The sequence below is a fragment of the Epinephelus fuscoguttatus genome, linkage group LG15, assembly GCF_011397635.1.
Source record: "Epinephelus fuscoguttatus linkage group LG15, E.fuscoguttatus.final_Chr_v1".
Taxonomy (NCBI): Eukaryota; Metazoa; Chordata; class Actinopteri; order Perciformes; family Serranidae; genus Epinephelus; species Epinephelus fuscoguttatus.
Genome location: NC_064766.1, coordinates 27,493,329 through 27,505,295, shown reverse-complemented (window position 1 = coordinate 27,505,295; position 11,967 = coordinate 27,493,329). Strand labels below are relative to the sequence as shown.

Sequence of the window (11,967 nt, the reverse complement as noted above, 5' to 3'; positions counted from 1 at the left end):
GTCAAAAAACATGGGGGAGTGTGTGTGTGTGTTAGGGTTGGTTTGTACTGTACATACATGCGTGCTGGCCACGTTTGTGTCTGTGTGTTGATTAGCTCTGCATAGGGAGGGGCAGCCACCAGAGCGCGGAGATAGCTAAAGGAGGGAGGGGACTGAGGCCAGGACAACTTCCCATCATGGGAAGTGTGTGGCTGGAGTTTATAAATTCTTACCCATGTTTACACCTCACACACAATCTGATCAATTTCCAAGCTGTCAACACTGCTGGTAGGAAACGTCTGGTCAGCGTCGTTAGTGCCTTTGGCTTTGTTAGAGGAAGGTTGCACAACTTTACAAGAAATGGACTGAATCATCAGGCTGCACTAAAATAATTCAGCATTGTTTTATTTGTTCATTTGGCTTGCGCTTGCGAGTGCTGAGGAGGAACGTGCCTGTCTTCTGATATAGAGATGAACTTAGTTTGAACTTGGCTTGCTGCTCGTAGTCATCCTCAAACTTCACCACTTCTTACTGACCCTTTGTGTGGCCATCAGCACCCATGTACAGCAGCGGCTACTCTCACGTCTCCAAGTCCAGCCCGCATGCCCAAAAGAAGATGCAGTACCGCTCAAAGGGCAAGAGCTGTGGCTACTACATGCGCATTGTCTTCTTCTTCTCCTCGCTCATTCAGTCTCTCATCATAGTCAGCCTGGTGCTCTTTCTGGTCTATGGTAAGTCGCAGGACTCGGCGTCCATGTCACGGATTCACGACCTGGAGGAGAGCTTCAGCCGACTCTCCATAGAAAACGTCTTCCTGAGACAGCAGAGGAAGAACCTGACCAACTTACTCAACACCACCCTGACAGAGAAAGCCCGTAATGACTGGGACCTGGTCAACCTCCGCTACTTCTCCAACATCTCAGCCATTCTCATCCAAGATATGGACAGGAAGATGGTGAGAAACTGAGCCTTTTTTAAGCCTTTTGGATGCACGTTCCTGTCTGTAATATTGCCTCTATGTCTTATATGGTATTGAACTGCTAACCTTTCAGCAGCCATAGAAATGAACATGTGGATGTGTTTGTGTCACTGTAAGATAAGATACGGATGAAAGGAAAAAAGATTCAATGTACCTGCAAGAAAAACGCTTTATTTGTATCAAATGACTGCAGATAGTTAGAGATAGAGATAAATAGAGTATTTGAAACCCTTCAACCAGAGGCATAAATATAGACAGTGCAGGCAGTGTGGTTGCACTGGGGCCTGTGAGGTGGAGGGCATGCAAATGATTGAGATTGCAACCTATATTGTCATATACAGGTATGCAATGATGATTGTTGGGTAACACGTATGTTGATGTTGACTAACGTCAAGTCTCTGTTTGATCATGTGACAAGACGATGCAATACCGTAGCTAGTCTAGGTGCAAAATCTGTCAAGGCTGACAAGCTGAGCAAATCTACAAGCCCAGCGAGCAGTCATGTCTTTTAGACTGAAAAGTGGCAGTAAGAAAGGACAAGAGAGGAACCAACAGGAGGCAAAAACTGGACTCCTTTGGTGTGTGCGTGCACTCGGGCCTGTCACAATAGTGTGCACTGAGGTCCGTAACTATGCCATTGATATCAACAGCTTACTAGGTGAGATTCAGCAGTTCAGAAGTTTAGCTGTTTCTGTGGGTGTTTAAATGGGAATGCCACCTAAATTGATAATTCCAGTATTTTCGGAGCCTGATTTTGCAGAGCCACTGACTGTTTTATGTTTTTATACCCAAATGAGTTTTATTCTATTGTAGTGTTCTCAGTTCTGAAACAGAAAATGTACCCAGAGATGTACTCAGTGCTCTCTGTGTCATAGTAATAGTTTGACTTCATACTTGATGACATCACAAATTGGAGTTTTAGCATTATAGTTTTTTTATTTGGAAGAGAGTTGTTAATGTTTATGAACATTTTTGGATTGTCTTAGAATAACGTATGGATTTTGAAAATGGGCGTAGTTCCCCTTTAACAAATCATCGATAGAGTATAAGTGACAATTCATGAACACACCAGAATAATTAAGTTGAGCATGAGCTATTTACTCAAATCATGCAACAGTTTAAGTTCAACTAAATTATTCTGAGAATATAGAAATAATATTAATTATGATTTTATTTATTTAGCACAAAATGCTCACCCCCTGCTGTAATGAATTGTCACATATACTCAAAAAAAGTGTTCTAACAATCTAAAGGGCTTTAAAAGCCTCATATTGGTTTCAGATACTGAGTATATTTACACCACTGATCACTGTCTAAACGTAGTTATATTTATGTCTATTTCAATGTATGGGATTGTAAAATGTAGTTCTGAGATATTCTTTTATAGTTATCAGAACAAGAGGCAACCCAACAAATTATTTTTTAATATCATTATTACGAGTCAGAGTACTAGTAGTAGTGTTGATGTTGACAGTGCTAACATAATAAACTGTAAATGATCAGTTATTTTCCTTGTTTGTCTGATTTCACAACTAGTTTAGACCAAACCACTAAAACATTACTGGCTTTTCTTTCTCTGATACGAACAGCAACAGTGCTACAGCGAGTTGATCCTTTGCAAGAGCTCAGGACGCTACAACTCCCACTGCCAAACCACATGTAAGTATGACCTTTCTAAATGTAAACCCAAAAATAACCACGTAAATAAAGGAAACAGCCGCTATAATGGAAAAGATGTATGTGTTATCCACTTCTTTTCTCTTGTTTTTCTGAGCAGTACAACTCCCTGATACCTGTAACTGTGGGCTGCTGGTTGAACGGCTGAAAGCAAGGCTTGAGCTTGTTGAGTCCAACTTCACGCAAACCACACAGAGGATGAGGATGGAACTGGACCAGACCGCCAAAGAGAGGGACAACCTTAACTTGGAGGTCATCCGTCTGCGGAGGGAAAGATCCACACATGAGAAGGAGGTGGACTTCTTCAGGCAAAAATGCAAAGATGACTTCACTCAGTCTTTGAGTGGTATCTCCAACGTCTCCAAGGCTTTCCTAGACAAGATCTCTTCCCTCGTCCCCTTGCACAGCCCCTTCCACCTCACCTGTCCCAGACAGAGGGAGCACCTGGAGCAGATCCGCACCAACTGTACCAGCCTGTCCCTGGAAGTGGAGGACAAGTTCCAGCGTTACCTGAATAATGTGGGAACACAGGTGTCAAAGATCCAGGGTGAGAACAGCCGCCTGAAGGCAGAGAACTGGCGACTGTCTGAAGACTACCGCTGGTGCAGCACCAACCGCACGGGCCTGATCCTGCAGAACAGACAGAACTTGGACAAGATGCAGCGCAAATATGATGAGGAGAAAGAGAGACTCCTGATAGACAAGATGAGGCTGAATGGAGAGATAGACGTCCTGAAAAACAACATCAAATATAAGAGTAGAGAGGTTGATCACATGAGCGAGCAACTGAAGCAACTCAACATGTCCTGCATGTTCAAGGTAAGAGCAAAAGTACACTAATTACACTGGTGATTTCATGAACATGTTAACAGCTCTGCAGGGGTGTAAGCGTGTGTTTTGTCCAGGCACTTCAGCTTCCTCCCACAGTCCAAAGACATGCAGGTTAATTGGTGACTCTAAATTGCCCGTAGGTATGAATATTAGTGTGAATGGCTGTTTGTCTCTATGTGTCAGCCCTGTGATAGTCTGGTGACCTGTCCAGGGTGTACCCTGCCTCTCGCCCAATGTCAGCTGGGATAGACTCCAGACCCCTCTGCGACCCCTAACAGGATAAGCAGTTATGGAAAATAAATGAATGATTGAGTTCCGAGAACAATCTTGTAAACATCTTGAACAATGGTAACTGTTGATCTTAGTGAAGCTGTTTTCCAGTCAAGGCGGTTAAAATGACAAAAGACAATGAAAGTTTCAGTCAGTGAACTAACCACCAGCTGTAAACAGCAGCAGCAGATGTTACGTACATGCAGAGAATGCTGGTGGAGATTCTCTAAATGTAGTGTATACACTGGCACACAGGTGGTCGTCACATTTCTGTTGACATTAACTATAAAACCTGTTATATGTAATGATCTGTATACATTTGTGCAGCGTTTTGCACACGAATTTGAGCTTTGCTGCCAATAATACTCCATCTGTGCAGTATCAGTAGACACATTTGCTTATATAACACCTGTAGAAATACCAACAAAGCCCGGATCTCAGTGCTTTGAGATCTTAACATCTTACATAAGGTGTATGAGATCAAAGCAGCCTGACAGGTTGTTGGAAATGATCCAGCTTTCAGTGCAGATGAGGAGGTGGGGGAGGGAAACTGTGTGCCAGTAAAGAGGGCAGAGGGGGGCAGTTATGTTAAAGGTGTAGTCAGCAATTGTGGAGAAAGATTGTTGATGTTTAAACTCAATGACCAGATGAAAACACCTATCCTGTCAGTGCCCCATCAGAAGCTCCGCTGCCTTTCTCTTTATACATCAGTGGTCTTTCCTCTGCTCTGTGCATGAGCATGAACACCTGCTGTTGCTGATTGGCTGGAATAATGTTGTGCGGCTCAATCCAAGCCACTTTGTTTCCTATTTACAGAGCCAGGGCTGTGTATGAACACCATTTTTTTTTCAACGCACATGCAAAAAGGACAGCTAGTGGACCATGAGGCGATGGATGTATTATTAGAATAACTGACTGCACCTTTAAATGCCTTTTTGTTGAAGAACAAATTGAGAACCTGGACATGGAGCTTTATGTTTTTCAAATCAGGGGCTTGCATCTTAAAGAAGAACATGTAATTCAATATAGTCATATGTTGTATCAATTTAAAATACTTTGGTTGCATCACATAATGTTAAACAGACAGTTCAACCCAAAACAAAAAATACATATTTTTCCTCTTACCTGTAGAGCTATTTATCAGTCTAGATTGTTTTGGTGTAAGCTGCCAAGCGCTGGAGATGTCTGCCTTCTCTTGAATATAATGGCACTCGGCTTGTGGTGCTCAAAGAAATCGTGAACTCAAATCAAAACCAGAAATCATGACCGGGTTATTCAAGATAATCCGCAGACCTTGTTGTGAGCAGTTTCATAAAGGAACTATTTTCTTCCAAACAAACTATACTCGCCAACCATATCAAGCGCTCATCTACCACTAGCTCACTTAGCACAACTGAGCTAGCTAACGTTATAGGTCAGCTGAGGAGGACGCCATTTATGTTCATCATGAGCACAAGCCTCTCCCTAATCCTGAGTAGATGCACACTTCTTTCTGCAGATTGATACAGTTGGCGGGTGTAGTTGTTAGAAAATAGTTGTGACATGAAACTGCTCACAACAGGGTCTGTGGATTATTTTGAGTAAGCATGTCATGATTTCTAGAAAGAGACATTGCTGTGGAGTTTTTCAGATGTATTTTTGGCGCTTTGAGCACCACAAGAGAAGGCAGACATCTCTACGGCCGATGAATAGCACTACAGATAGGAGGAAAAATATGTAATTCTGATTCTGGGGTGAACTGTCCCTTTAATGCTTTTTTTTTTTTTTTTTTTTTTTTAAAAAAATGGTTAAAGTCAGTTTCCACATATTAACATTGGTCTCATTTTGTTTCAGGTAGGGTTTGGTGGCTCAGCCTCTCGGCCAGGCACACAGTCCCAGTCTGCATGGGGCTCCAGCTCTTATGGTATAAGTCAGACTAGTAGGGTAGGGTCAGGTGGGTTGGGTTTAAACTTAGGCTCCTATGGGTCAGGTATCAATAAGCCATCAACTGGAGCAGGCTCTTCAAGCTCATCCCTCTTTAACTCTGGGTCCAGTAGCTCCAGTGGATCAGCATACAATAAGCCATCAACTGGGGCAGGCTCTTCAAGTTCATCCCTCTTAACCTCTGGGTCCAGTAGCTCCAGTGGGTCAACATACAATAAGCCATCAACTGGGGCAGGCTCTTCAAGCCTGTCCCTCTTTTCATCTGGGTCCAGTAGCTCCAGTGGGTCAACATACAATAAGCCGGGCTCATCAAGCTCGTCATCTGGGTCCAGTACCTCCAGTGGGTCATCAGTCAGTAAGCCAGCATCAACTGGGGGACTTTTCTCAAGCTTTGGTTCATCAGGCTCAAGCTCTAGCTCTAGTGGGACAGCAAATAAGCCAGCAGTGAACACGAAAGTCACATCACCCTTAGGGACATCCTCTGGGTCAAGTGGGTCGAGTGGGGTAGGCGCAAATAAACCAACAACAAATCTGAAAACCCCTACTAGCCCTGGGTCATCCTCTGGGTCGACTGGATCGACAAGTAAAAGTGGGTCAAGCGGCTTATCTTGGTTCGGGTTCGGGGGCAGTAGTTCAGGGCAAAGTAAGACAGGAACTGGAACAGGGAAAGGGCCATCAACTGGGAATAGTTATGGTGGATCCGGATCATCGTTTGGTGCAGGAAGAACGAGTGGAGGTGGCTCAAGTAAGAATACTTAAAGTTTATCATTCCTATTCTGGGACATTTTTTAGTTACTCACAAAATGACACATGCACATCAGTTACTCACCCTGTGTTATGTTGAATTCAGGGATGCCTCCACGGTGAACGAAGAATCCAAAAAAATGAGAAAATTATTGACGAATTGTAGAAAAAGCGGGCCACATGTAACATCTGTTTATAAACTCTTACACAACTTGTGCTGTATCATCAAAGTCCTGTTTATCAAGTCGTATACAAACTCTGTACTTTGCAAACTCGTGCATTTGAGCTAAAACCTTGAGTAGTCTGCCTAGGAGAGCACGTGTGTTGAAACTCTGCTCATGCATTCCATTGAACAAAGTCCCAACACATGTGTTTGCCAGTGGCACCTGCAAGAGAAAGGCCGGGGGGCTCTTAAAGACATTACTGTCTTCAAGAGACTGTGGCATGTTCAATTTTTTAAGCAAGCCTGAAGACAGTGGTATCTTATGAAACTAGACAGCATCCATTGGTACCATGTCAGCATAGCTTGTTGAGAAGGGTGCTAAATAACCCTGCAGTGTCCGGCTACATTTTGGCGAGGGAACAACAGGGATGGCCATTTTAAAAGGGATCCCTTAAACTCTCACCTCAAGAAATCAAAGAAACCAGCCTATTTGAAGACCAAGACATGTTAACTGTACCGGTAATGACATAGTTTTCAACTAGCCTATATACTTCAACAGCATAATGTTATTCCTGAAATTCAGTTATGGCTTTTGGTGTTGGTTTGCCAACCGAGGACTGTCAGAGGCCCCATATGGCCACACAAATTTCTTGGAACTCAACTGGTATTTGCTGTTGTTAAGTGTGGCCCCCATTTACTCCAATTCATCAAGTATTCTCTGTCTTTTTGGATTCTCCGGTCGTCATGGAGGCAGGCAAAAACAAAACATAGTTTTCTTCCCAAATTAGAGGTAACGCGGTGTATTACCGATATACAAATTATCTGAATTTTGACAGTGAAGTATTTCTTTAAGTTAAGGCATGGTTCACTCAGATTACAAAGAAAACTCGCACATACCATTGGTGGTATCCATGCGCATAGTTTTTTGCTTTTATTCACCCAGGTCTTGAGATATCCATCTTTGATATTTATGCCTCTACCCCAATACAATAGAGATGAATGGAAATGTATGTTGTATGTATTTGCAGAAGCAACTTTTTTCAAATCTGTGTCGTTCCTGAATAGTTGACAGGGACATCTGTGATTAATCCAGAGTCACAGGAGCATGAGCTATTGTTTAATTCATTTAAATTTACAGTGCTTTGAAAAGCACAAATAAAATTCTATTGCTCCCATTCTCAGGGATGATGGATATCTCAAAACCTGGGTATATAAAATTTAAACTACTGGCATTGACAGATATAGATAATATGGGTGAACTGCTCCTTTAAAGAACATCATGAGTAATCTGTTAATCTGTCTCTTTGTATATAAGGTATGTTTTTGATTCCAAGCTATATATTACAGTACCGCCACGACTTCCACTTCAGTAGAAAGGCGTATTGTTAGTGTTATGTTTAATTACATCATGGCTACGTAATGACTAATCACTGTTTTCATGTGTTTTACCAACAGTCAGCGTCGCTCAACACCTTAAAGATCTGCAACGCCTCATCAACCCCTCTGGCCCAGAGTGAGTATTCAGTATCTTTTGCTGTAGGTTGTGAGTGAATGTAAAAGTGCTGCTACTGTTCTCTGTTGAACAGTGTGTGCACAGGAGCCGTATTCTATTATTTTTTGTTTTTGTCAACAACAAAAAAATCGTGAAAAAAAAAAACAAAGCCAGCAACACAGTCTGTCTCTCAATACTTGTAGTACATATTTACTACACGTACTTAGTATGTTGCACTCAGCCTCAAACCCACTGGCTCCCACTGATGATGTAAATATTTAAAAACAGGTCACAAATATGCAGTTTTATTTTTTCTTAATGATTTCCTGAAACAGTTGGGCACTGTAGTTTTTAAGCAGCCAGAACTAAATAGTGCATTTATTTGGGACTACTTTCAGATGTGGATTAACACACAATAATACATGACTTAGTGAATATTTACAGGATGATTGCTGCAAAATAAAAACTACAGTGCCCACGTTTATTGTAATGAAGGAACACATCGCCCAGTGCAATGGTATGGCCCATTGATGTGTTTTTAATTGTTTTTGGAAAAAAATTAAGCTTACTGGGAACAGGCCCAGGGGCTGAAAGTGTCGGAGCTCACCTGGCTGTCACCTACAAAATGTCTCTCAAATTAACACAAACTGAGAAACTGCAAAGAGACATAAAGTTACTACAAAACAGGCAAAACAACCACAAAGAGACACAAAATGACCAAAAAAAGACACAAAATTAGCCCAAAGACGCAAAACAAAACCAATAAAAAAAAGAGACAAAACCACCACAAAGTCTTCAGCCCCGTTTCCACCAAATACTTTCAGTATGGTACCTTTGGAACCAAAAGTAACCCTTCAGACATGGTACCTAGAGCCCAGCATTTCTACCTCAGACAGTACTCTTTCATGTGGGTCCAACATTCACTGTATTTCCTCATTACCAGTGACACAGATGGAAGTCTGTACCTCGTTTATCATCCACAGAACGAGGCTGCACGCCAACATTTTCCGAACAAAATAAAACAGGCTGCAGTGAGAGTCTCTCTCCATGGGATATTCAAAAATAGCTGGTTTGTGCTTTTAGTCCTTCTCAGGCAAGCTCAGGGGTTTAGTGTTGCCGGAGCCCACAGGAACAACACTGCTGCAGGGCACTTTATTTTTTCTCCAAGTGAGGGTTCGAATATATGCTATTTGCATAACCCGGTCGAAATTAATATATATGAACACGTGAAGATCCACTCATTACTAAAACTGTATGTCATATAGAAACTAATGGAATGGTCAGAGTTGTCACATAATGTGAAAAGCGTATCGAACTGAACTGAACCGTACTGCTCGGTGGAAATGGGGCTTTTGTGTCTTGCTCTTGATAGCTTTCAGCTTGATAAACTCATTAATCAGCATCAAGAAATAATGTTTAAACTTTTCCTCTCTTTCCTCCTTTTTCCAGAGAGAAACAAGATCTCTCCAGAATGCTGGGCTAGTCCACCTTATAACTTAAAAGAGATTTATCTTCAACTGCATTTATTCTGCACACCTAAATCTCACGTTGGAGTTCACATATTTTATATCAATAAATGTACCATTTATGATGCTGTGACATTTTATACTTCAATATGCATTTAGATTAGGAATTTGAATATCTTTTGCACTTTAGAATGTGAAATGTGAAGTTTGTGTGTTATGATTTGTATCTCCGCAGTATGATCAAGAACATAATGTATTTTTAGACTGTAAATAAAGACAAATAAAACCTTTGTTTGAACGTAAGCACATCAACTGCGCCTGTCTCTTCTTTATAAACAAAGCTATTCAAGATATTATTCCATGCAGACGCGGAAATAACTGTTTGTTCCCGTGTGCGTCACCTATTGTGTGGCTAATTATCTATAAATGACTCCCCAGCCCCTCCTGTGATGTTTCGGGGCAAGATTTACTGGCAAAGCAATTTAATCCCTCCACAGTGTTTATGTTTACCTGCCAAACTGTCAGCAGGCCCACTGAAGCAGATGGGAGGAACTTTTGGAAACACTCTTGTATACATGCTGTTTTTAAAACAATGTGCCATCAATTAACTGTAGAGAACACAGGTATCTACAGACTAAATAAAATCCCAATATATCTCTCATAGGGAACACAAGAGGGGAAAAGATGGAGCTTGTCTTGGTATCTGAGTGTTCTGACCTTTCTGAAACAGCGAAAGTGTAAATATTTTATTTTTACTCTTTGCGTGGTTTTTATAAAGTAAAGAGATGGAAATTAAATTAGAAAAATATAAACGGTAGTTGTTTGAACATTTTTCTTTCTATATTTAGTTTAAATAAATGTTTTAAATATTAAAGTATTAGTTTTAAACATTATTGCCATGGATCATAGAATTTAAGCTCATTTTGAAAAGTACAACATGGTCATGTAGCAGGGAAACAAACCATCCACAGAACAGACAAACATCCTGTTCGTTGCACTGGGAAAGGATGGGAATGTACCTTTAATTCAACAACCACCAGCGTATTGTGTTTGGCGCCAATTAATAAATACAGCACTTAGAGTTGAGCGGAGGGAGCGCTCTTTCCGGTCTAAAGGATATCCTTTGTTTAACATCAAGTGTTTTTCCACATTTTGGATGTGTTGCCCAGTGCAGGGGAGTGACGATATTAAAGGTCAGCTATGGTTGGATGGTTCTGGGAGTCGTTTTATTAGACTGACTAAGACACAGGACGTATTAAAACTGGTTCACAGAGGTCTGTGTAAATGTGTTTCCTGTCGCCTCCATGGATTTTCCTGTCGACTCATGTCATTTCTTTATTCCCTGTGCACAAATGTAGCAGTTGACCATTGTTTTAACCGACACAGTGGACAATGATTGCTAGAACTGAATGATTTATTTTTTACTTATCATTTCACTTGAATTGAATATACTTTTTTTATACTCGGCCTTTCCCTTGGAGGTGCCACTGGCAAACACACGTGTTGGAACTTTGCTGAGTGGATAGCATGAGCAGAGTTCAACGCATGTGCTTTCCCAGGCGCACTACTCGTATGCGGAAGTGTTTTAAGGTTTTGGCGCAAATGCATGTGTTTGAGAGTTTGTGTACGACTTGATAAGTAAGACTTTAATGATGTAGCACAAGTTATGTGAGAGTTTGCAAACAGATGTTTTGATGTAGTTTTGCTGTGGTTACATGTGGCCCCCTGTTATCCCGATTCGTCAAGAAGAAGGTCTCTCTATTCTACTCTAACCCACCAATACTTACAAATTACATCTTATTTCTTTCTCTCCTGCAAAATACAAATTACAAAATAATTAAATGAAATAATTAAATACCTATTTTCAAAACATTTAATTGAAATACTGCCCACCTCTTTCCATACTTGGTCTTATTTTTCAAGTAGGTCATTATTTAGGCCACATGTGCCACTGGGATCAGGATCGTCCATCCATGATTGAGGCTAAATCACAGATTATTAAACTCATCGCTGGTGGTTCTTTGGGGCTCTTGACTCTCAGCATTGTGGACAGCACTGATGAAGACTTGGGGCCATTGTGTCGCAGTCTGCCCGGCCACCTCCTTCCCCGTCCTGATACAGGAAAGGGAACGGGTGCTTATGATTACGACCTCCTTCCTCACCTGGGGTTGCAAGGCTGTGACCTCTTTTGTCCACCGCTGCTAATGTTCCTTCTTTACTGTGACTTCTAATTGCATTTCCTATCCCCTCAGTCCCATGGCTGCCCAGGCTGGTAAAGACATCAGTGGGCAAAACCCTTTCTCCTGTGCAGATACTATAGAGGGGGAGGGCGGTCAGCGCTGGAAACAGCTGGGAGGGAAAATATACCCCAGCACTGATGGGCTTTTGCACAACTCTGACTTTAACCTTGACCTCTCGCTGCAGAGCAGTTATGGAAAGGAAA

The 11,967-nt window shown here is 41.6% G+C and overlaps 1 protein-coding gene across 1 annotated transcript; it reads left to right on the top strand.

The window, feature by feature from the left end:
• The first annotated feature begins 221 nt into the window (after nt 1–221).
• plvapa (plasmalemma vesicle associated protein a) lies at nt 222–9,827 on the top strand. The gene is made up of 6 exons (XM_049599035.1): nt 222–934; nt 2,548–2,617; nt 2,736–3,454; nt 5,570–6,404; nt 8,022–8,079; nt 9,508–9,827. Exons 1-6 carry the CDS (start codon nt 539–541, stop codon nt 9,539–9,541), a joined length of 2,112 nt encoding a protein of 703 aa, XP_049454992.1. The 5' UTR covers nt 222–538; the 3' UTR covers nt 9,542–9,827.
• The last annotated feature ends 2,140 nt before the right edge of the window (nt 9,828–11,967 follow it).

Bases quoted from the DNA above. Each gene is read 5' to 3' on its own strand.
- plvapa (XM_049599035.1), top strand. From the start codon at position 539: ATGTACAGCAGCGGCTACTCTCACGTCTCCAAGTCCAGCCCGCATGCC. The intron at 2,618-2,735 runs GTAAGTATGACC...TTTTCTGAGCAG, and splicing joins CTCCCACTGCCAAACCACAT to TACAACTCCCTGATACCTGT. The intron at 3,455-5,569 runs GTAAGAGCAAAA...ATTTTGTTTCAG, and splicing joins ACATGTCCTGCATGTTCAAG to GTAGGGTTTGGTGGCTCAGC.